We start from the raw sequence: 24,337 nt of genomic DNA on the forward strand, positions 1-24,337 counted from the left end.
GTCGATTTCAACAGCAAGTAACATTATTTTTATTGTTATAGCCACTCTTTTATTTTATTTTATATGCATGGTAGTAGTAATTTCAGTTTATTATGTTAAGAACATATACATACTTGTACCCAGAGATGACCAGGGTGCATAGCCAAGATGCCAACCGTTTAGGTACTTATAGTTTACATTAAAACCAAATCTGCAGCTGGCCTCTGAAATGGGTAATAGAAACGCGATCCGTATGTCTTTCATTTTCCAAATGACCAGGGTGCCTAGCCAAGATGCCAACCGTTTATGCTCCGTAGCAAACGAAACGTAACTGTCTCTGCCGCACTAATATTGAAGAGTGATAGAGAGAGATTACGCTATTGTTCGCTTCGGAACGAACGACTGGAATCTTGGCTAGGCACTCGGGTTTAGTACCTACAGTTTACGTTAAAACCACTTAAAACCAAATCTGTAGCTGGCCACTGAAATGGGTAATAGAAACGCGTTCCGCATGTGTTTTGCTTTCCAGATAATCAGAGTACCTAGCCAAGATGCGGGTAATTTCTCTCTATCCCTCTTCCATATTAATGCGACAGAGACGGTTGCGATTCGTTCGCTACGAAGCGTAAACGGTTGGCATCTTGGCTAGGCACCCTGGTCATCTGCAAAACGAAACACATACGGAACGCGTTTCTATTACCCATTACAGTGGCCAGCTATAGATTTGGTTTTAACGTAAACTATAATAGGTACCTATACCTGGGTGCCTAGCCAAGATGCCAGTCGTTCGTTCCGCAGCGAGCGATAGGGTAATCGCTCTCTATCACTCTTGCATATTAGTGCGACAGAGACGGTTGCGTTTCGTTCGCTACGGAGCGTAAACAGTTGGCATCTTGGCTAGGCACCCTGGTCATCTGCAAAGCAAAACATATACGGAACGCGTTTCTACTACCCATTCAGAGGCCAGCTACAGATTTGGTTTTAATGTAGACTATAGGTACCTAAACGGTTGGCATTTTGGCTAGGCACCCTGGTCACCTGGAAAGCGAAAGACATAAGGAACGCGTTTCTACTACCCATTTTAGAGGCCAGCTACAGATTTGGTTTTAATGTAAATTATATTATAGATACCTAAACGGTTGGCATCTTGGCTAGGCACCTTGGTCATCTGGAAAGGGAAAGACATACGGAACCCGTTTCTACTACCCATCCAGAGGCCAGCTACAGATTAGGTTTTAATGTAACCTAAACGGTTGGCATCTTGGCTAGGCACCTTGGTCATCTGGAAAGGGAAAGACATACGGAACCCGTTTCTACTACCCATTCAGAGGCCAGCTACAGATTTTGTTTTAATGTAAACTATAGGTACCTAAACGGTTGGCATCTTGGCTAGGCACCCTGGTCATCTAGAAAGCGAAAGATACAAGGAACGCGTTTCTACGACCCATTTTAGAGGCCAGCTACAGATTTGGTTTTAATGTAAATTATATTCTAGGTACCTAAACGGTTGGCATCTTGGCTAGGCACCTTGGTCATCTGGAAAGGAAAAGACATACGGAACCCGTTTCTACTACCCATTCAGAGGCCAGCTACAGATTTGGTTTTAATGTAAACTATAGGTACCTAAACGGTTGGCATCTTGGCTAGGCACCCTGGTCATCTAGAAAGCGAAAGATACAAGGAACGCGTTTCTATGACCCATTTTAGAGGCCAGCTACAGATTTGGTTTTAATGTTAACTATATTCTAGGTACCTAAACGGTTGGTATCTTGGCTAGGCACCTTGGTCATCTGGAAAGGGAAACACATACGGAACCCGTTTCTACTACCCATTCAGAGGCCAGCTACAGATTTGGTTTTAATGTAAACTATAGGTACCTAAACGGTTGGTATCTTGGCTAGGCACCTTGGTCATCTGGAAAGGGAAACACATACGGAACCCGTTTCTACTACCCATTCAGAGGCCAGCTACAGATTTGGTTTTAATGTAAACTACCTATATAGGTACCTAAACTTTGTAGATTACTAACAAAAATGGATCTTGTTATCTAAATAAATAAACGTTTTATTAAACGGTTGGCATCTTGGCTAGGCACCCTGATCAGACCCGATCACCTAGGCGAAAAAATGTAATATTTGTGCTATAAAATGTACCTATGATTACATTGATCACCTAAGGATCAAGGTTTTCTAATCGCAGTATACACCACTTCTCGGAACTAGCTCGTTGATTACGAACGAAACAAACGCCTGACGATCGAGCACAGGTCCGTCCCCTAAGCGCGCCCGGCGGAGACTGAGCACGCAGTGTCGGTGCAGCGTGATTTATACGTCTTTTAAAAATATTTAAATTTACGGTAAAATAGGTCCTATAGTTATGATTATTTTTTTATGGGTTCACATAAAGTTAGAGTTTGCTATAATATTATTTTGAGGGCAAAATATAAGTACAATTTGCGATAAAAAAATATAATGCGACCCTGTTTTCACCGAAAAAATGAAGAAAACTCGGAAGGTATTTTATCAATTTTTTTAAATGAATCTTTGGTTTTCAATCATTTTAGCCCCTCGTCCAAGATATGGTGAATTGAATTGTAATCATTCATGTACCAAATGATTCTTGTTTACTGCAAAGTTGGCAACCGAAACTACACCTTTCACTGCAAATTTTGAAAAATACTCCCAGGAAAACTCATTTATTTTAGGTTTAAAAAGAGAAAATGCAAACTTTAATTATTTCAGCCGCTAGTTTAGGAAATGATTATTTAAGAACGTTAACAGTTTTTGAATAAATACTAATAGTTACGTCGTAATGTTGAATGAAAAAGGAAGCATTTTGCAAAATACGCTCGTTTGTAGGAATAAGGCCTCTTAAGTTTTTTTTTTGCATTTAGTGACGTTAGGTTGTCACCTGACGATAGAAAATGGCTATTTGTCGTGCAAATTTGAATTTTGTAATCACAATTTACGGCTGCTTACTAAATATTTTTTAAATAAGTATTACTTTTTCTTCTTCTTCAGTGTCAACCCTAACTGTGATGCACTTTTTACGGCTGTCGAAGCAACCCTACGAGTTAAGACAAAAATGCAGATTATCTGCTGGGACAAACTGTGAGCTTTTGTTTTCCTTTATTTACCACAAACATATGTTGAGATGTTTACGTACGGCAATGTTATGAAAGTTTGCGATCTTTATGTAGATTTTATAGTTATTGGTTGCAAATCAAATCGGTAAAGTGTTTTTAGATGTAAATATTTGTAAATATTGATTAGTTCAATTACTCTTAGAACAGCCAGATAAACAAAAATTGCATTCGTCGTTAGCAAGATTGTTCTTGCTAAATCTTTCAATACTTTGGACTATGATTTAAACGTGCTTTCTGTTTATCCACCGAGCATGGCCACATTCAGTTTATTATTATTTAGAAATGAAATATTAAAAATTGTAGGTATATTCGGACCGACCAAGGTGGAGAAAACTTCATCAACCTGCACCGACAAGAGCCCAGCTCTAAAATTGACTGAAATGACTTCGAATCTAATATAATAGCTGGGCCCACTCCGATAACAAAAAAAAAAATAGGCCAGGAGGTTACGGAGTTAAGGGATCAAATTGTATGTAAAGATTGATCCACGACAAAGATAACTATTTTCACTTTCAACTACATAGAACTCGAGGTTGTATTGCAAGACTGGCAAGTTATAGATGCGATTTAGCAACCACATACTGTACTTCAAACATTTTATTTTCAATGAGTAAAAGTAACAATCCAAATTAGGGTTAACAATATAAGAGGTGTACTCAACTCTACTCAATATCGTAACGTTTATGAACACAACCAACTGCAATTACTACGCAAACAAATATCATAAAAACAAACAAAAACGCCGCTAATTTTTTGTATTCCCTTCGGCATTCGTGATGTCCCGCCAAACACACGTTAAAACTCCATGAAAGTAAACATTTTCGCTGCAACATACAACTCTTGAATTATCACTAGTGATGAGACATTTATGGGAATATCGCGGGAAAATATATTCGCAGCTTTTGGGAACATTCATAAACTAGCTTCTGCCCGCGACTTGGTCTGCGTGAAATAATGATTGATAAAAACTACCCCATGTACTTTCCTGGCATTAAAGGAAAGGGGATGATCGATTCTCTTTACAAACGTAGTCCCCATTTTCCTCCCTGGATATTGACATTTTGGAAAATATTTTTACAGAATTTTGTGTATTTTATGCCCGACCGTTTGATTTTTCGTTTTTTAAATTTTTATAAAAGTGAGGAGCGAAAAACAGGTTTCATACAATTTTTTAAATGTTCTTATCTTTTATAATAATGATAAAATGAAAAAAAGACAACCGGTCGGGCACAGCTATGATTAAAATACATCAACTTTTGTAAAAATATTTTCAATGATGTTAATATCCAGAGAGGAAAATGGGGACTACGTTTGTATGGAAAGGCGGTTATGGGGCAGTCGTCACCTTTCGTCTTAAATTATTTCCATACCAAATCTCATCTAAAGCGGTTCAGCGGTTTAATCGTGAAGAGGGATAGACAGACAGACAGGGTTACTTTCGCATTTATAATATTAATAAGTATTAAAATTATGGTCAAAGAGCGTCTAAGCTCACTCTGCATCGACTTTGATAAAACAAAGCGTGGAAAGGCCACTATTGATATTTTTATTGAAATTTTAGGTTTATGGTGGTTCACTCCACGTTAGTCACTGCAAATCTGCGCAGAGTTAGCTTTAAGCAAAGAAAAAGTGTGTGCGTGTAATCTTTACGCGCGATTGAAGTAAATCTTCTTTGACGATGACGTTTATCGCTATGTTGGTACTTTGACGTGTGTCCTATTGTGCGTGTGTCACTACTGAGCATTACTTCCGTCAGAAAAAAAATCTGAGTTAACCTCTAGTCGCGCCTAAAGAAGTTTTACTTCAAAAATATAAATGTATTGAAAGATATCTAATTTAAAATATGGATAAAAAATGGATAAACTTTAAAAATATTACAAATATCCTTCGTTGCAAATTCTGTAATAGTAATGTTTAATATCTTACACATGTTATCACTAACAACGGGAATATTCCTACGGAACATCACTAGCAACCACCCATCGACACCTGTTACAACGCAAACACGTTGCAATCAGATATTCAATTACACACAACCAACCAGATGCATTTCAACGAGACAATTTTAAACTCTATCCCAAAGCACGAACAACTACATTATATGTACATTCATGTTTTGACATTTGGTTTTAGTGGTATTTGGAGTTGATTTTATAATGCACCGGCTAATCGCACTGGATGGATATTTCATGATCCGGTTATCGCTTGTTTCGGCGGTTCATGGAATGTGCTTCTACATTTGAAATGGCAACGGACAAGCTACGGCCCTATTGGCCTGTTGCATAATAAACTACAACTAATATTACAAGCGGAACTTCTTCTCTAATTTCACTATAGTCGTTCGATTTGTAGCTGGCTCCGAGCGGCTAATCCTTTGTCTATTGTTAGTAAAACCGCACGTGCCACTACCTGTTTACTTATGTGTGTTGTGTATGTTTACTTACTAAAAAGGTATTTTTAAGAATTTTAAGTCGCCGGCTATAGTTTCAGCTACATGGGGGTCAAAGCTTTTTTTTAGTAAAAATTAAGACTAGATAACTTTCCTGTGGACATCATAAAATAATTGGACTTTTAACTCTAAATTTCGTACTTTATCCTTATAGATACGTAAAAATCTTCTATTTCTTCTAATTTGTATGATATGTCTTTTAAAAAAAAATTCTAAATGATTAACTTTTGTAATATACAAAAAAACCCCATAAAAAAAATACCCCAGTTCTATCGATAGTTTTTGACTCATATATGCTTGTTATACGACCACGTATTAAACATGATATTGCTTGCCAAAACACCAGTAATTTCCTAAAACACATTTCACAAACAGAACGAATCCATCTTGAAAATTGAAATAAATCCGTTGATCCATTTAACGACTTCTGCAACTCGGGCATATTTCAACGGAGCTCCAATATCCACATTCAGTATTTGCTCGAATGTGTCGAGCTACGGGTCTCCGGCAAGCTCGGTTCTCCATACAAACGTAGTTCCGCTCTCATTTTAAAACGACTAGCTAGATTGCTCTGAAACTTTGTACTAACAATAGGATAAGGTATATATATGTCTGTAATTAGTTTATGCAGCTTTAGACACCATAGTTAAAAAAAACACAGTGAATTTAAGTTTTTCATACAAAACTTGGTTTTACTCTATTTCGTTTGTTTTATAAACTGGACTTATATAAACTAATTTCAGACCTAGATATAACTCATGTCGTTGTATGTGCAAAAATGCGTACGAAGCGTTTTGCTTCCACATTTCTTATTAACTGCCAAGGAGTGGAACGCCCTGCCCGAGTCTGTGTTTCCGCATGAGTACAATCTGGGGCTCTTCAAGGCAAGAGTTAATAGGTATCTCATAGGTAAGCGTGCTCCACCGTAGACCACATCATCACTTACCATCAGGTGGGATCGTGGTCAAACGCCTGCCTATTCATCATTAAAAAAAATGTGCAGTTTTATTACAATCCAACACGTAGTTTTAAAATGACAGCGGAACTACGTTTGTATGGGAAGGAGCAATTCGGCCGAGCTTACCGGGGACTCTTAAAGCATTGCTAACGCAGCTTCTTACGTAAGCGAAACAATACGCAAACGCGAAGCGAAGCGGCGCGGCGGACCCACGGTGTTCACGTTCGCAACGAGATCGCCCTCGTAGGACACTTTCTATATGTATCAAAGGATTGATTCACCCCACACCGCATCGCTTCGATTCGCGTTCGCTAGTTGTTCGCCTATGTAGTGCGTAAACCACCTTAAAAGAGGAGGGTCGGGTAATTACAGACGTCACGCGCGCACAAAAGTACGTCTGACATTTCGAACTAAAATAAACAAACATTATAGATCAATCTTACTTAAATCGACCTAGCCCCACTATAAGTATTACTAACAAAGTATGGATTTTTAAAGTGAATTAAATAACTTTCATTTTATTTTATTATAATTTATGAGGCGTGTGGTGTGACAAGACGACGATATAAGTATATAATAGATAGATATAGATAAATCCATACTGATATTATAAATGCGAAAGTCTGTCTGTCTGTCTGTCTGTGTGTTACCTCTTCACGCTTAAACCGCTGAACCAATTTAGTTTAAATTTAGCGTAGAGATAGTTTGAGTCCCTGAGAAGGACATAGGATAGTTTTTATCCCGAAAATCATCCCTTAAGAGGGTGAAAAGCGGGGTGGAATCATGGTGGAATTGAGATAATTAGAGTTGCCTAATAAATTGTGTGCATATTATGCTCAAATTGAATGATTGCTATAAGACTTTCTCCAGGCGCTATTCTTACTCTAACTGGGGTTACTAAGTCCACGCAGACGAAGTCGCGGGCAAAAGCGAGTACTTAAATATATAGAACACATTCATAACTCTGGAATAAATATCTGTGATGAGCACACAAATATATGCCCTTACCAGCTAAGAAAAGAAGACTAGGACAGAAACAAGTATAATAACTAGATTAACTAGTTATTCCCACTAAATGGTTGGGATGTGTGGCAATGCACTTTTTCTTTTGTATTCGTAAAGATAAAATTTTATGACCAATCGGTGTAAAGTATATTTCGTCAAGTATAACTGATTTATTCCAGTTTTCCGTCAAGTATTCGCAATCACCCGACTCTACTCCTGACTTTTACACATTTTACTTCACACCAACTAGACTTATGTGTACATTCACAGAACTCAACATAAGTCCTAAGTCTTCTAAAGCAAAGATATCGAACTCACAAATTTGTGGCTCAATAAATTTTATACGTTGTTCAACTTGGGGATTCGAGGTATGACGTGGTAACTGAAAATGTTGAAATTCTGAGACAGCGGCGAAAGGCGAAATGTTTGGTTATATTTTGCCTTCAACATGTTTCGCTTCATATCTTTTAACTCAATTTATTACTGTAGGAGCAGTTGGATGAATAGTGGACCACATATATGAGAAACCTGTCATCATATCATTCATATTGAGACGAACATTAAATTGATAACATGAAATTTTTGAGCAAGATATTTATAATTATAGATAGATATAATTTTGAGAAGAGTAAAACTGTTTGGACATTACTAAGGATATTTTATTAGGTGACGCAGCGCTGTTTATGGAGGGTTTTTGTAAAAAAAGAGTATGTTGGACTTACATGATATAACTTTAAATTAATCGAAATTAAACTATCGTGAGACATTATCTCATAATATTTAGATCACTACGGTTACACTCACTAGTATTTTTAGTCACTTTTGGCGACATGTTTATGCCGACGAGTCCGAAACATGTCGCCAAAAGCGACTAAAAATACTAGTGAGTGTAACCGAGGTGATCTAAATATTTTGAACTTTAAATTACCTGTAGGAGCCAGTAGCACCGCCTGTGAAATGTGGGTAGTATCGCCGAATGCACGTAGCAACCGTAGATGCACTGAAACAAAAACATACATTCGGTTAATTTGAGTTATTCGGAATTTACGGCAAATCATTTCTAACTTTGAAATCATTTTTTAAAACTTTGTTTCTCGCTTTACGTGATTTATAATCTTAGAGAAATAAATATATTTGAACTGAACTGATCATTTGATATTTACCACTAGTTTTTCTGTAAACGAAACCATCCTGAGGAAACCTCCATATATCCGCGAAGAAATTCAAAAGTATACCTTACATACGTGAAGTCCTCAAAAACCTACTGAAGTGGGACGTATATAGGCCTAAATATAATAATACAGATTGTTTGTAAGAACAGCTGGATCAAAATGGGTACAAAGAGCACAAAATTAATAGTGGTAGGATGTTGAAAATGGATGCTCGACGTTCGTTGCATTTTGCGTCACTGCTTTTCGGTGTTGTCCATTTTCAACAACCTCTGTACCTCTTCAACAAATTAAAGTTTTCCACCCGCCCGACTAGAGAAGCCATTCGACTTATCTGCCCGAGACACGGCAGTTCAGCAACATTTCGTGGCAGTTTTCGCTACTCTGCCACGAAATGCTGGAACAAAATACCTCCGCCTATACGTAACTCTAAGACACTATTCACATTTAAACTCCAATTTAAAAAATATCTTTTTAGCCTGCAATTGCCGTGCTCGTTGCGTCCCATGGATTTCTCAATTCTCGTTTTTTACCAGAGTTATACATAAAGTTATTATTTTATCTACCTCTTATAATGTCTATAATACTAATAAGTAATAATATCTACATACCCTTACCATCATAACATTTTACCCAACATGAATCTATAACCTATCGGTATCTTTATAGCAAGTCATTCATAATGACCAAGGAATTATAATTGTAAAAATTACTTGATTACTTTCTATTAAGTGTTGACTTTTATAATTAAGTAAGATTTATATAATTAAATTATTACCTTGTATCTTTTTGGTTTAAACTGATATGTAATGTGATTGCGCTTACTATGTAAGGATTATTTATTTCCAGTAATTTTTTTAAGTTGTACCCAGACTGACATGTAAATTAGCTTTACCAATAAAATGATGATGATGATGATGATCAAGTATTTATATTATTTGTATTTTTATATTTATCCCAAATAGTTCTAAGCTACCCGGCCACAGAAACCCCGAAGCCCCGGCCCGGGGTGCCACAGAAAACCAGCGCTGTGGTATTTATTTATACCAGAGCATATGCTGAGTGGCGTCCTTTTGTAGCCACTATAGCGGCGCCAAAATTTGTTGTAATTCCTTAATCCTTACCTTACTCCTTTTTCTATAACTACCATTGTACCTAGCTTTAAGTGTTTAGTGAGTAAGTTCTTTTTTGTAACTGAAGTGGCGCTGTTTGTAGAAGGTTTTTACAATAAATGTCTTTTCTTTCTCTTTCTTTCTTTCAAAATAGAACAGAATGGCAAAAATTTAAGGAGGCCTACATCTCAAGGAATTGAAAGGGTTAAAAAAAAGAAGAAGATATTTTAATAACAAAACTTTCGTGAGACACATACATATTAAACATATTAATAACGGGTCACTCGGCTCGATCGTTTTCGACTTAAAATACGTGAGTGACCCGTTATTAATATGTTTAATAAGAAGAAGATATTGTTTCAAATTCGCTAATATTGCTGTGATAATGATAATTAAAATCTGCCGCTGCCGGTGCCGAGCTTTCAAACAAAAACATATTTTTCCAATTCAATTTAGAAATAACGGAGTTCTGAGGTAAAAAAACGGTCGAATTGATAATCTCCACCATTTTTAAAAGTGTGTTAAAAAATCCACTGAAGCGTAAAAAAACTTGAACCATCCAAATCCCATTCGACTTTTTAATGTAGGTTTATAGTGTCAGAATGCATTCCACTCGGTCGGAAATGCAATCAGCATAGCTTACTTTATCAAAAACTAGAGACAGCCAGCTGGAATTGGCACCTGAGGTAACTCACTTACGAGGAAGCCTTTGAGTGGACGCGGTTGGAGGTATAAGCGACGGCGGTTTTCGATTAAGGTCAGCCAGGGCAAATGCTAGCTGACTGTAAAATTACAAGAAGTTAATTAAAAGTGGAAAAATTCACTGTCTTGGGCGGGACTTGAGCTCACGACCAACGGATGGCTAGGCCGGTGCTTCTGAGCTACCAACACTTTCCACTTTTAATTTGTTTTTAAACTTAATAGCATCGTTAGCAGACTTTCTGCTTGATACAATATTATATTAATTTACAAGAAGTGAGTCTAAAGTTAAAGCCATGCTTATACCATGGGCGAAGTCTCTTTTATAACTGGCAAAAGTGTGCCATGAATACAAGAGGCTCTCTAGACTAACTTCTATTTTTAAAGTCTTTGCATTTGCCCCATAATCGCAATTGCCCTGGATGATCTTAAACATATGTGTTTTATTACAGATACAGATATACAGATCTTTATTGGTAAAATAAAATACATTTTACAAGTCATTCAAATATTATACATATTATTTATTGCATATATTTAACGAACACCTAATCTTTCATGTGCCTCGTGCCGCTGCACTGTCGTGTGTCGTCATGTTTTATTCAAGGGCGGGTCCTCCGGGCCGGCGCAATCACTTGTAGGTTCGATTGCGACTCTGTATTTTTGTGAAATTAAAACCTAACTCTGACCAGTACCTATATGTTTCTTTAAAATCAGTACTGAAAGAAACATACACTGTCATTATCACACTGTCACGTATACAAATGAAATTATCACATCTGTAAAGTAATAATTACAAATATAATAATTACACCTTTGTCGTCCATTTGTCATGCGTAACGTTCTTACTTACAAAAAGAGATACTACAATGCCAGACGATAAAAATTACGACAATCTCCGATTTAATTTACGCCTGTAATTTAAAACCGCGATCTCCTGTGCCTTACGCCTCTGTACTGTCCAGTCGGCATGTTTTATTCAGGGGGTCCCCCGGGCCGGCGCGATCACTTGTAGGTTCGATTCCGACACGAGCAGCATCCCCAAACTGGCTAGTTGGAGCCAAGAGTGGTTTAGCAAATTAGTGTTATAGGTAAAAGCAAGTATAAAGTTGTCATATGCGTGCGTTGGTGAGGGATAGAACATACGCAACGAAAGACGTTTTAATTTTCTGGCAACATACTAAAAACAACCTGCATTATTTAGTCGGGTTCATTGTTGTCTATCAAATTTTAGTGCAGAACATCAAAAATTAAAATTGAATCTATGACAAGAACCTACGTTCTTACGTCTTGTTATTACGTTATGGTTAATTTTTTTTTTTTTTTTTTAAGTGCATACAGTGATGATTATGAGACTTTGAGATCTGAATCCAAATAATAACATGTACTGCGTACTCAGAAGTATTTACCATAACTAAAGGGCTCATTACACTTTGCTAAATTTAGTCATCCTAATTAGACTGCTTAAGATAGGAAGGACGCTCCTGATTACACTGTTCTAAATTTAGTCACGACAGTTCTAAATTTAGACACGTCCGCCCGCCGTAGGCGACTGACTGCACTAAATATTATTACAACTATCCTAACTATATAGGATGCTAAGTCATTCAGCTTGTCAGAAACCACCCTTGCTCCTAATTAGGATATATTCTAAATCATTTAGAATCCTAAATTTAGCAAAGTGTAATAAGCCCTTAAGGACTAAGTATTCGTCTTGAAAAAGTATCCATTGACCCCAAAACTATTGCATAAAGAAACAGTAAAAAAAAATTAGAACGCGACAGTTGCCCACCCCTGCATACCTTTCCAATAAACAGATGACTAAAGAGTGTAAACAGTAAACAAAAATTTAAAGGAGAAAGTTGGCTACCCCTGCTGAAATAAGTGAGACGAAAGTATGTAAACTAATTTCAAAATTAGACACAATTTGTCCCATATTCCGTACAAATACAGTCGTGGAAAACCGTTGGCCTAACCCAAATGGACACTCAAATCTAAATCGGGTGGCCATGCTGCCGTATTTTTCGGCCATCCCGGCCAATAACCGGCTCTGTAGTGGGTTTTGGGAGGGGAATTTCCGGCCGTCTGCGGAAAGTAGGGTGGGATAAACGTTGAGCGGAAGCGATTTGGTTCTTTGGTTAGTTTAAGTGAAATTTAAGAATGATGCGATTAGTAAAACCCACCATTAATTTAAGAATTCGTTTTGCGATTTTACGTTAAATAATAAAATTAAAAATAATATTAAGCGCTGTGAATATTAATAAAATTACACGTTTAAAAAACTTTAATAATCATTATTAAATTCGTGGAAACCAAATATGAATTCCGTTTTAAACATAAGTTATTATTTTTAATATCACTGATTTACTGTTTGAATCCTCGATTAAGTACCTGGTATATTTTTAACTTAACGTAATCCATACCTGCTAAATTACTTGATACTGAATTATAAACAGAATACTACTTAGGATAACCTACACGCAAAGTTAGTTGTACACCTACCTACTAATCTTCTGTCTGATTTTACTAAGTAAGAAAAAAACAATCGTCAATCAAATCAATTGAATCGTATATATAATTACCGTCGCCCATGGACACCTGCACCACCAGAGGGGTTGCAAGTGTGTTGTCGGACTTTAAGATGTGAATACACACTTGGGCACTGTGAATTTCATCTCGCTTTGTGGTAGGGCACAGCACAGCGGATGTAATTCCAGATCTAGAGCAGAGCCCAACTGGGGAAGTACCTCCACCTTACAGAAAACTGCAGCCAAATAACACTAGACCCTACTCATAGTGTTGTGTGAGTAAGGTTGCCAGAAAGCTCATCGAGGGTGCGGAGTTAGGGTCGGCAACGCGCATGTAACTCCTCTGGAGTTGCAGGCGTACATAGGCTGCGGAGACTGCTTAACATAAGGCGGGCCGTATGCTTGTTTGCCACCGACGTAATAAAAAAAGATGGGAATACGCTCTTTTCTAGAAGATGTGTGTGACAATGTCCATTTTCGCATTTCCAATCAATATTAACCGCTCTCTGCTGTCACTTGTACCGTTTAATATCGAACCGAAAGACGTCGCTTTTACGATCCCCGCCGACTGCTCTGTAATGTGGTTTGCTTATGTATTAGCTGATTGAGTATTATCGTCCTACGACCGATTAGAGTTGATCACTCGGATCTATTGGTCTTATGTTTGGACTTTGGACGCCAATCGCGTAACTTTTTTAGGGCTTATGTTGGTGAGTAAGTAAGTAAATATTCTTTATTGCACCAAAATTATACATTTTACATACATGTAAAACTACAAAGAAATATTTAAAGAAACAATAGAACCAGGTAACAACAGGCGGTCTTATCGCTAAAAAGCGATCTCTTCCAGACAACATTTGGGTAGCAGGAAATGTAGAACTCATACAAAAGTCAACAGGTAGTGCAAAGAGCTAAATATGGAGACTATTAAACACAAACACACATACTACAATTACTACTTATACATATAAGTATTAAAACGAAACCTAACACACAAATAAATATACAATACAATATATATTTATACAAGCATATATACAATATATAAAATGGCAACTTAAGGCAGAGATAGAAAGTATAGTTTTAGCTGATTTTTGAATATGGGGAGAGATTTAGCTAATCTTAATTCTACTGGTAAAGCATTCCACAGCCGAACAGCCCGGAAGGTAAAAGAGCTATTATAAAATTTAGAAGTAGATGAGGGAGGAGCAAGAATATGAGTCTGAGAACATCTGATAGAAGAGAGATACTTGATCGCTCTTTGAGATAAGGGTGAGTTTTAGTGTAACTACAAAAACATTTGCCTATTTTTAGTGGCCGCATTACGTGATAAAGGGTTTATTAAGTTGCTGTTTTAATCCAATTTCCTGCTTTATTTTTATTCAAATAACATGACTTTCGTCAATCTCACTGCATTCGAGCGCCAAAATACTTCGGCAGGAATGAGTGCCTTTCATCCCTTGGTTAACAATCTACTATTATTTACAATTTTTTTTTATAGGACATTTTTACACAGATTGACTAAGTCCCACGGTAAGCCCGAGGGGGCTTGTGTTATGGGTACTCAGACAACGATATATATAATATATAAATACTTAAATACATAGAAAACACCCATGACTCAGGAACAAATATCTGTGCTCATCACACAAATAAATGCCCTTACCGGGATTCGAACCCAGGACCATCGGCTTCACAGGCAAGGTAACTACCCACTAGGCCAGACCTGTCGTCAACATTATTTGCAAGTTCTATTGACGACGACTGTAGGTTAGGTTAGGTTTGTTTTATGGCAATCCTGAAAAGTTACGCGTCTCTGAGAAAATCCAAATTATGACTAACGAAAATGCGGACAAACAATACGTTATGACTTAAAACTTTATGAGAAATAATAGAGACCCGCTTTTTATAGTTGGGTGGGTTTACGGTACCATATATAGGAACACATCAAAGTTTATTATACATATAAGTATAAGTTTTTACACGAGCATCGCGTAACCGACCCTAAAGTCCCCTATCCAAATAAGATCAGGATCTGTTTTTACCTCGCGGCGTTGATAAATGGGCCCATAACTTAGCTGCTTATCGACGCCCAATTGAACTTTCCTTGTTAAAAACATAGAATTGAACCAAAGTCAAAGTAGATTACGTAATAATTAAACTGAATGTATAAAAAACGTTAAATTGTTGTTTTGTCGATAGTAGCCTATCCTAAAACTAACTATAAACGATTTATACATGAACGCACAACCAAACTGTGGAGTGAAATGGTACGTATTTATAAAGTCGTCGTCAATAGAACTTGCAAACAATGTTTAAACAAACCATTTTACCTTCATTACTTCGTAATCTCGCTCTTTAAAAGGATACCCTTGAACTTATCAACAGTCTATATAATATATACTTAAATATTTTATTTATATAAATTTTTAGTAAATTAAATGTTAATTATAAATATTTCAGGGAAAATAACCTTCGTAAAAATGTTAGGTTATGTGTCAAACGGTAACAAAATCTGTCATATTTGTTTACGTTATCTGCGAGTTCTATTGACGAGGACTTTATATCCGGACCGATACGACCTTCAAACCCATCTTATAGTACTAGATCTATTTAATAATCCCTTTTTATTATGTTATTTTATTTTATTTTAGACAGTATATATTTTATATTGACATGATTTACTATAATTTGTACTTTTTAGTACTGAAACAGTTTTTTTTGGATTGTCATTGTTTTATTTTCATATTTTTTAATATTGTGACATTTTGGCGCTTTTTAATTATTTCTATTTGCATTGTTTTGGTTTCTTAACTACTAATTTTAATTGTAATTTTATTTTATATTCTGATGTTCGATTGTGATTCTTATTATTATTACACAAAAAAAAACGATTATTATATATTATGATAAGTAGTACAAGCTGAATACATGAGATAAATAAACTAAAATAGTAAATGGGCAACGGTAATAACTTACCATAAGGCGATACATCTGCTCGTTTGCCTCCTATGTCATAAAAACTACACAAATCATTTATTTTAACTGAATTCACCTCCAGATACAGAATAGCTTGCGCAACAGAAAGTGCACTGGCACCACGCCAACAGTTATTCTGCTCAATGCAAGACAGGCCCGATGGAAGTGCTTCCGCTGTCCGCTGTTATCTTGAATGGTTACATCTTTGTCGAGTTTTGTTTTAAAATCTGATAGTGCTTTGTTTTCACGTTTGAAACGAATTGTCGAAATAAGGAAGGTTTTCTATTTGAGTCTAATTTATGTGTTTTTTTTAGGATTACTTACAGCTAGATGAACAAGTTAGGTATTTTGGTATCTTGATTAACTTGTTTAAGACTAGTTAAAGGTTAACCTAGCCACCACCATACTATTAGAGGAGAAATCACCATACATCATTAAATAAAGGATTTAATACATAAAACCGCGGAAAACGGGCATAGCTTAGGTAAATCACACTCCGACGCCGCAATGGCGAGCGATCCTCGTCTGACAGTTCGGGACGCGCCAATCGTAGTGTGACCATCGACACCAATCGTAGGGCTGCACCCGAGCAAGCCACATAATCGGTTATCAATATAATCAAAATTACGCTCTCATTTTAAATTTATATTTTTTTTAAATCTTTCTGTTCATATAACTTGCTGTCCTAAGATTGTCTGGATGAAATTTCAGCGATAATACCTCCTGTTGCTACCTAGCTTTATTTACATTGTAAATCAAATTTATTTACTTTCTCTTCGTGTCACTTACACTTGCATCTTCGAAACTAGAAATATCTAGGGCATGTAGCATGCCAAGGTCTCAATCCAAGGTCCTCTTGCACCACAAGCTATGTTTCCGAGCAATATACGCCCACATTTAAGGCCTGCTTCGCTGGGTAGCATCTGCTTTGCTTTGTTCTAAGGCGTCTATTTAAATAAAAGCGGAACAAGTTTTAGTTTGTTTTAAAATGAAGCTTTCGAAAAGTCGGTAAATATGTCGACCCCTGTTTCGCCCCTTTCAAGGTTGAATTGAAAAATGTCATATCTAAATTTATACTTTGCAATGTTTGTTGAGCTCACAGACTGTGTCTGCGCCGGTCCGTCACCGTCGACGCAAGCTCCTGATGACGCTCCTCGGTACGGAGTGAATCATGTCGAGCGTTTTCGACTTAAAATACGTGAGTGACCCGTTATTAATATGTTTAATGTAACTAAACATTCAACCTCAAGCGCTCGGTCTTAAACAAGGGGTGTTCTTAATTGTTATAAATTCCTGGCGTCTCGGCGGATAATCTTCAAAGAGTAATCTTATTGTGGCTTTCGGGCACTTTACATCCCCGGGGCTTTTGCGGCAATAAACAAGTGGTGGGCCGGGCTTGGGCATGAGCGGAAGCGATTTTTAAAAGGTAAAACTGTAACGGTATTAATGTAAAGCATAATATTGTTCACGGAGCAATAATTGGACCACTTCTGTATTGCAAATCAGTTGAATGCCTTTTTTTATTAGGGTTATGTACCCAAAGGGTAAAAACGGGATCCTATTACTAAGACTCCGCTGTCTATCTGTCTGTCCGTCTGTCTGTCACCAGGCTGTATCTCATGAACCGTAATAGCTAGACAGTTAAAATTTACACAAATGATGTATTTCTGTTGCCGCTATAACAACAAATACTAAAAAGTACGGAACCCTCGGTGGGTGAGTCCGACTCGCACTTGGCCGGTTTGTTATCAACATTTTAATTTGTCGCTATGGTGACTTGTGTAACGTTTTACCTAAATTACTCATTTCTACCTATTTTGATTGGTTATACATCTAACTAACGTGTTTGTCAAATAGAAACCGAGCTTTAGAGCATGAAAATGAATAATTATATATATAAAATTATATATTAAAATATTTTTGTAAGAAATATTACGTAAAATTTAAAAATCATTATTACAAAGTCCCACCTTCTGTTACTGTTTCCATACTATTTCCATTGGACATGTGAACAGAATTAACAATTTCAAGTTACTTTACCCGCTGACACTTGTGACTTGCACCAACTGGCACGTCTCCAAAAGGCTAATGTCGACACAAAACACTAGGTGGCGTGCATTCTGATAAACCGAGGCCTAGTGAAACAAATTTACTGCGATTGGATTATCTGTGGTTTTAATACTTTCATGAAGAGTCATTAGGTTACGTTAGTTCGTTATGCCTTGAAAAAAAAACCGGCCAAGTGCGAGTCGGACTCGCGCACGACGGGTTCCGTACCATTACGCAAAAACGGCAAAAAATCATGGTTGTTGTATGGGAGCCCCACTTAAATATTTATTTTATTCTGTTTTTAGTATTTGTTGTTATAGAGGCAACAGAATACATCATCTGTGAAAATTTTAACTGTCTAGCTATCACGGTTCATGAGATACAGCCTGGTGACAGACAGACGGACAGACGGACCGACGGACAGACGGACAGCGGAGTCTTAGTAATAGGGTCCCGTTTTTACCCTTTGGGTACGGAACCCTAAAAAATGAGCAGTACAATTAGCCTGTGTATGAAAAAATCTATGCTTTCTTACTTCACCGAGGTTTTACCTAATTTAGACTGACATAAAAACTACTTATGTCAGCAGTCTGAGATTTAAAAATAGATATGTACATTTTTGTATTTAGTTACCGGCGATTCTAAAGCAATGGGAATATGGAAATATGGGAATTCGTCTTTATGAAGAAATTCCATTCATAAACTATGTATGCACTTTTGCCGCTAGATGTGAGGCTGATTTCTATGGGATACATTATTATGACCTATAATAATTTGCAAAATATCACAAAATGTTGAGAGAATACCTTTTACTTTTCATTATTGACCATTACTGTAGGACTTACAGTAATGACCATGAATTAAGGACCCTCTGGTGACGCAGGTGTTTATGGGCAACGGTAACTGCTCACCATCAGGTGACACGTCTGCTTGTTTACCTCCTATATCATAAAAACATGTTTTTCTTCATTACTGTAGGACCTGTACCTAATCAACCAAAAATTAAAGGTAAAGTTAGGTACAACGCTCTCAGGTGATTCGCCCGCTCGTTTACGTCCTATATCATAAAAACATGTTTTTCTTCATTACTGTAGACCTCGCGAACCTCAGTGAAAGGGCCATCGAGTATTTGAAGTGCAAACCTCAATCTTTAGATTAGAATTCAATTTAAATCCAGTAACTGTAAATGTCATACGACACATAAAATAACTATAGGACCAGTAATCAACCAAAAATTAAAGGTAAAATTAGGTACAGGCTGTTTTATTTTCAACGCTTTGCGTTTATATCAATTGCATAAAAGTTGTTTATTCACACTAGGCCAAACAGTGCAACAAAATTTCATTAAACAATACGTCAATAAGTAAAACTTGCAATCTGGCACTCGGCCAGCAACGAAGATGCAGAGATAAAGTACAATAAGTCTCACGTTCCACTTTGATTAACGGCCTTCATTCTAACGCTTTCCGACTTTCATTTAATATTGCATGTCAGTTTTTACAATGTTTTATTCGGTTAAATTTTCAATTTTTAGGGTTCCGTTCACAAAGGGAAAAAACGGAACCCTATTACTAAGACTCCGCTGTCCGTCTGTCTCTCACCAGGCTGTATCTGATGAACTGTGATAGCTAGACAGTTGAAATTTTCACAGATGATGTATTTCTGTTGCCGCTATAATAACAAATACTAATAAAGTACGGAACTCGCACTTGGCCGGGTTTTTATTAAACACGCCTAAACGTTACCTTTATGCATTTCAAAACGTTCTATTTCCAAATGACCCGAGCGGAAATTGATAAATTGACGAACTAAATAAATCTATCCAATCTCGTGCTAATTGGTTTGCGGCCTCAAGGGCCGCTGCTGTATCAGATTGTATGCGATCGGAATACATTATCTGTGAGCTTAGCTAACAATCTATCAATTTGATGATTCAACGCTTGGTAATATTTAAGTTGTGTATCAATGAAATAATCATTTGTTTTATGAAGGGGCAAAGTTGTTGTTAAACGTCTCGTGCTACTGAGACCCGAGCAAGCGAAAGATTCCAAAATTGAACCGCTCGCTAGTGATCCGAAAAGTGGATACTGCGTGGGTTTCGTGGCACAAGAGCCAGACAAACTGCTACATGGTGAAACACAACGTTTTCTACCACACCAACGCGAGAAAAATACTACTTGTAAGAATAGAATAGAATAGTTTTTATTCGTAAATACACAGACAATAGACATACATTAAAAGAATATAGTGAAAATAAAGTGTCACGGAATGGCCCCATCTCAGCATGCCTGGCGACTTCTAGTGCTGATCTTCCGATGACACCATCAAGTGAGAATCACGGAAGGTAACAGACAAAAAGAAAGCAACATAAAGGAAAGAGACAAACGCATTTACGCATATTACAATGCACTTATGAATTTTAAAAACTATAATACGACCGGATACTGGCGCAAGAAACGGCGGTACGCATTTTATACATAACAAATCTAATCCAAATGAATTATTAAATGATATCATACAAAATCGTCACTTAAAAGTTAATCCCGTTTAATTACTTTGCCACTTTTGTAAGTAAAATAAAACGTTTAACTAAGGATATAATTATGTGTAAATTACCTATATTATTATCTCCAATGATAGTGATAGTGATAAGTTTACATCGTCACAATCCTACACAGTAACTTATCACAATTCTATTAAACCCAAACTTTAATACATTATCCTGCCCCGCACAACAATATAATACCTGAACATTGATTTAAACTTTCACGATTTTTACTCACTATTATTCAACAACGACGGGACTCCCTACTCCGTCCTCGAAACGTTGGAGGTAAATTTAAAACTTATTTTACGCCATTAAGTCCCGTCGTTGTTGAATAATAATATAATACCTGCTTTACAAAATAGCAAATTTGAAAAGAAAATCCACTTGATTTACGTCTTTTTAGAGCGAAGCTACTTTAAGCTTATCTCCAATGAACTACTATGGTAGTTTAGATCGTCACAATCCCACACTGTAACTTATCACAATTCTATTAAACCCAAACTTTAATACATTATCCTGCCCCGCACAACAATATAATACCTGCTTTACTAAATAGCGAATTTGAAAAGAAAATCCACGTGATTTACGTCTTTTTAGAGCGAAGCTACTATAAGCTTATCTCCAATGAACTACTATGGTAGTTTAGATCGTCACAATCCTACACTGTAACTTATCACAATTATATTAAACCCAAACTTTAATACATTATCCTGCCCCGCACAACAATATAATACCTGCTTTACTAAATAGCGAATTTGAAAAGAAAATCCACGTGATTTACGTCTTTTTAGAGCGAAGCTACTATAAGCTTATCTCCAATGAACTACTATGGTAGTTTAGATCGTCACAATCCTACACTGTAACTTATCACAATTCTATTAAACCCAAACTTTAATACATTATCCTGCCCCGCACAACAATATAATACCTGCTTTACTAAATAGCGAATTTGAAAAGAAAATCCACGTGATTTACGTCTTTTTAGAGCGAAGCTTGTCAGGCCACAGATCAATTAGTGCGGGCTATTGAACGGATTTATTTAGCCCGTCAATTGAAGGGTTAACTAGGTGTTAACCTAATACGGGCAATTGATTTTGATTTGTTAAGCAAAAACCAACTGATTTGTAAAAAAAGAAAACAAGAAAGCCGATTTTGATTCACCAATTTGATTAGGTTTTGATTTGGCTTTGATACGAGCTTGACGATCGCTTATGCTAATGGAAGTGTGTGAAATGCAACAGAGGCCAATTCAGCCTTACATTTTGATGTCAAAGTGATATCATTTTGTTATAATTCGCCTACAAACAAGTACGAGAGAAACGCATAAATTATATCAAAACGACATCATTTTAACATAAAAATTAAGTTCTAAATGAGCTGAGCTGTGTTATTAGGCATCTCGCTCGCACTTAAATATTAGTGCGCGTGAGATGCTCAATGACATCAATCCCTACTTAATATTATAAAACGCGAAACGAACTCTGTAAGTTTATCTGTCTTTTACCTTTTCACGCTTAAGTAAGCCGCTAAACCGATTTAGATGAAATTTGGTATGGAGATACAATCATCACCATCATCCCATTTTTAGGGTTCCGTTCCGTACCCAAAGGGAAAAAACGGGACCCTATTACTATAAAGACTCCGTTGTCTGTCTGTTTGTCCGTCTGTCACCAGGCTCCTGTATCTCATGAACCGTGATAGCCAGACAGTTGAAATTTTCACAGATAATGTATTATTTCTGTTGCCGCTATAACAACAAATACTAAAAACAGAATATAATACATATTTAAGTGCGGCTCCCATACAACAAACGTGATTTTTTTGCCTTTTTTTGCGTAATGGTACGGAACCCTTAGTGCGCGAGTCTGACTCGCATTTGGCCGGTTTTTTAATTATTACACCAACATCGTCCATATCAGATCTTTACTTATTCCATAATTGTGGCTACCAACACTTTGGCAGTGACAAACGCTATCGTAAACGTAACTTACTTTCTATGCATCTCGCTCGTACGCCTTGTACTGACATATTAGTGCGAGAGAGATGTATAGAAAGTAAATTACGTAGACGTCGGCGTACATGTCAGTGTTGACACTGTCAGTGACTCATGGTACGAGTACAGTTGTGATATCCATAACTAGGCCAAGTAAACAAATATTACAATTAGCTATCAATTTCCTTACTAAAGCTAAAATCGACCTTCCTAAACCAACAAATCTTCAAAACCTCAAATCAAACGTTCAAACTCCGTTTCATATCCCTTTTGCACCGCATTCGCTTTTCGCTTCGCTTTTTGTAATTCTACTTCGCTAACCACATTCATCCTAACTGCATTTAAATTCTCGTTCAAGAATGTATCTTTCTGACTGAGAATAAGGTAGATAATGGAATGAGTTTTTAAAAGTAGATTGTCTGTTTACTGTGGCAGAATTTCGCTTTTCATAATTTCCCTTTCAAAGCTGTCTACCCGTATTTGTCGACATGACAGGTAATGTCGTGGCAGGGTGTTTAAAGATTTAATGGTGAATTTAAGTTACCATTTTTCTGTGAAGTGTTTTGGCAAGTGGAACGTCGAGTTGAAACGCTAATTGTATAATTTTGTACTGTGGGTTAAAGGAAAATCCACTGCTAAGTAGTTACGATAATGCATAGCAATTTATTCAATATGTTAAAATTGTATTGCCTTAAAATTGTAATCTTAATTGGTTATCTTTTTCTCCGAAAGTTTCATACCTACCTAATTATTATTTTATTAAATTCATAGAAGTTATATTAAAAAAGAATTGTGTTTTTAAATAAAAAAACTTTGTAGACTCCTTAGTGAGTTGTTCCACGTCACTTTCCTCCTTGTCCGCCTGTTTCATATCGCGTTCCTGCTTTTGGCGTTCTTTTTTTACGTTTCTGCGGGTGTTCACCATCTTGCGCGGCAGTCAGGTAATTTCCAGATCCGGGCTCGAAGACCACTTAATTACACAGATAAGATGATTGTTAGGTATTTTACTTTCAGTTGTTGTTCCAAATGATTCTATGTTTGAATCTCACCCGACACTGAATTAAAACATTCTTCAATTATGTAGATAATCGTAATTTTTGTCTCTATTTAGTACCAAAATGAATGTAAATCATTTAAAATTATTATCTTCAATAAAATATTCCTTAATCAAAAACCTTATAAGTTCTACGTCCGTCAATTTTATTGCCCAATAGGTACCTTTGCGATCTTCTGTCTCTAGCACTGTATTCTCACTTTTGTTTCTTCACTCACCTCAGTCCCCTGGACCTTCAGTTTCATGTGATCTTCCCGGGTAGTTTTCCCGTCTTTCCGTTTCTTCCAGCAGTAGCCGTCCCGTCGGTAGCGGACCTTCTTTCGGCTGTATAGCAGCATTGATCCGCTTTTTGGCCTGCGGACAAAAGATATCACATTTAGAATCATCGTTGACAACCTCAGCATTAGTATCATAATTAATCAGAATTGTCACCATCATCCGTACCTTCAGTGTTATCATTTTAAAGTTACCATTGTGATTCAAACTACCTACACTAGCACTACTACAGGAAACTTAAAGTTTAATCGAAAAAAGTCTGGGTAAAATGACATTTTTGACGTTTTCTGAAGCAATATAGTCTTGTAAAATCTCGGGCAGGGACATCGATTTTGACATTTGCGGCATTAATGTAGTCGGCAGTAATGTCACGCTGCAATACTGTTTCAATGAC

The 24,337-nt window shown here is 36.7% G+C and overlaps 2 protein-coding genes across 4 annotated transcripts in view; both read right to left on the reverse strand.

The window, feature by feature from the left end:
• The window catches only part of LOC134745942 (UDP-xylose and UDP-N-acetylglucosamine transporter), a 486,381-nt gene that overhangs the window by 361,374 nt on the left and 100,670 nt on the right, over window positions 1-24,337 (reverse strand). The gene's annotated exons all lie outside the window — the stretch shown is intronic.
• Window positions 1-24,337, reverse strand: part of LOC134745923 (calmodulin-binding transcription activator 2) — a 270,209-nt gene that overhangs the window by 35,838 nt on the left and 210,034 nt on the right. For all 3 annotated transcript variants that reach the window (XM_063680039.1, XM_063680037.1, XM_063680038.1), the window contains 2 exons: window positions 23,886-24,021; window positions 8,465-8,536 (listed from right to left, as the gene is read on the reverse strand). In XM_063680039.1, the coding sequence (XP_063536109.1) occupies window positions 8,465-8,536; window positions 23,886-24,005 (192 nt within the window). In that variant the 5' untranslated portion in view covers window positions 24,006-24,021. The remainder of the gene's footprint in view (window positions 1-8,464; window positions 8,537-23,885; window positions 24,022-24,337) is intronic.

This window comes from Cydia strobilella, chromosome 12 (assembly GCF_947568885.1).
Source record: "Cydia strobilella chromosome 12, ilCydStro3.1, whole genome shotgun sequence".
Classification (NCBI taxonomy): domain Eukaryota; kingdom Metazoa; phylum Arthropoda; class Insecta; order Lepidoptera; family Tortricidae; genus Cydia; species Cydia strobilella.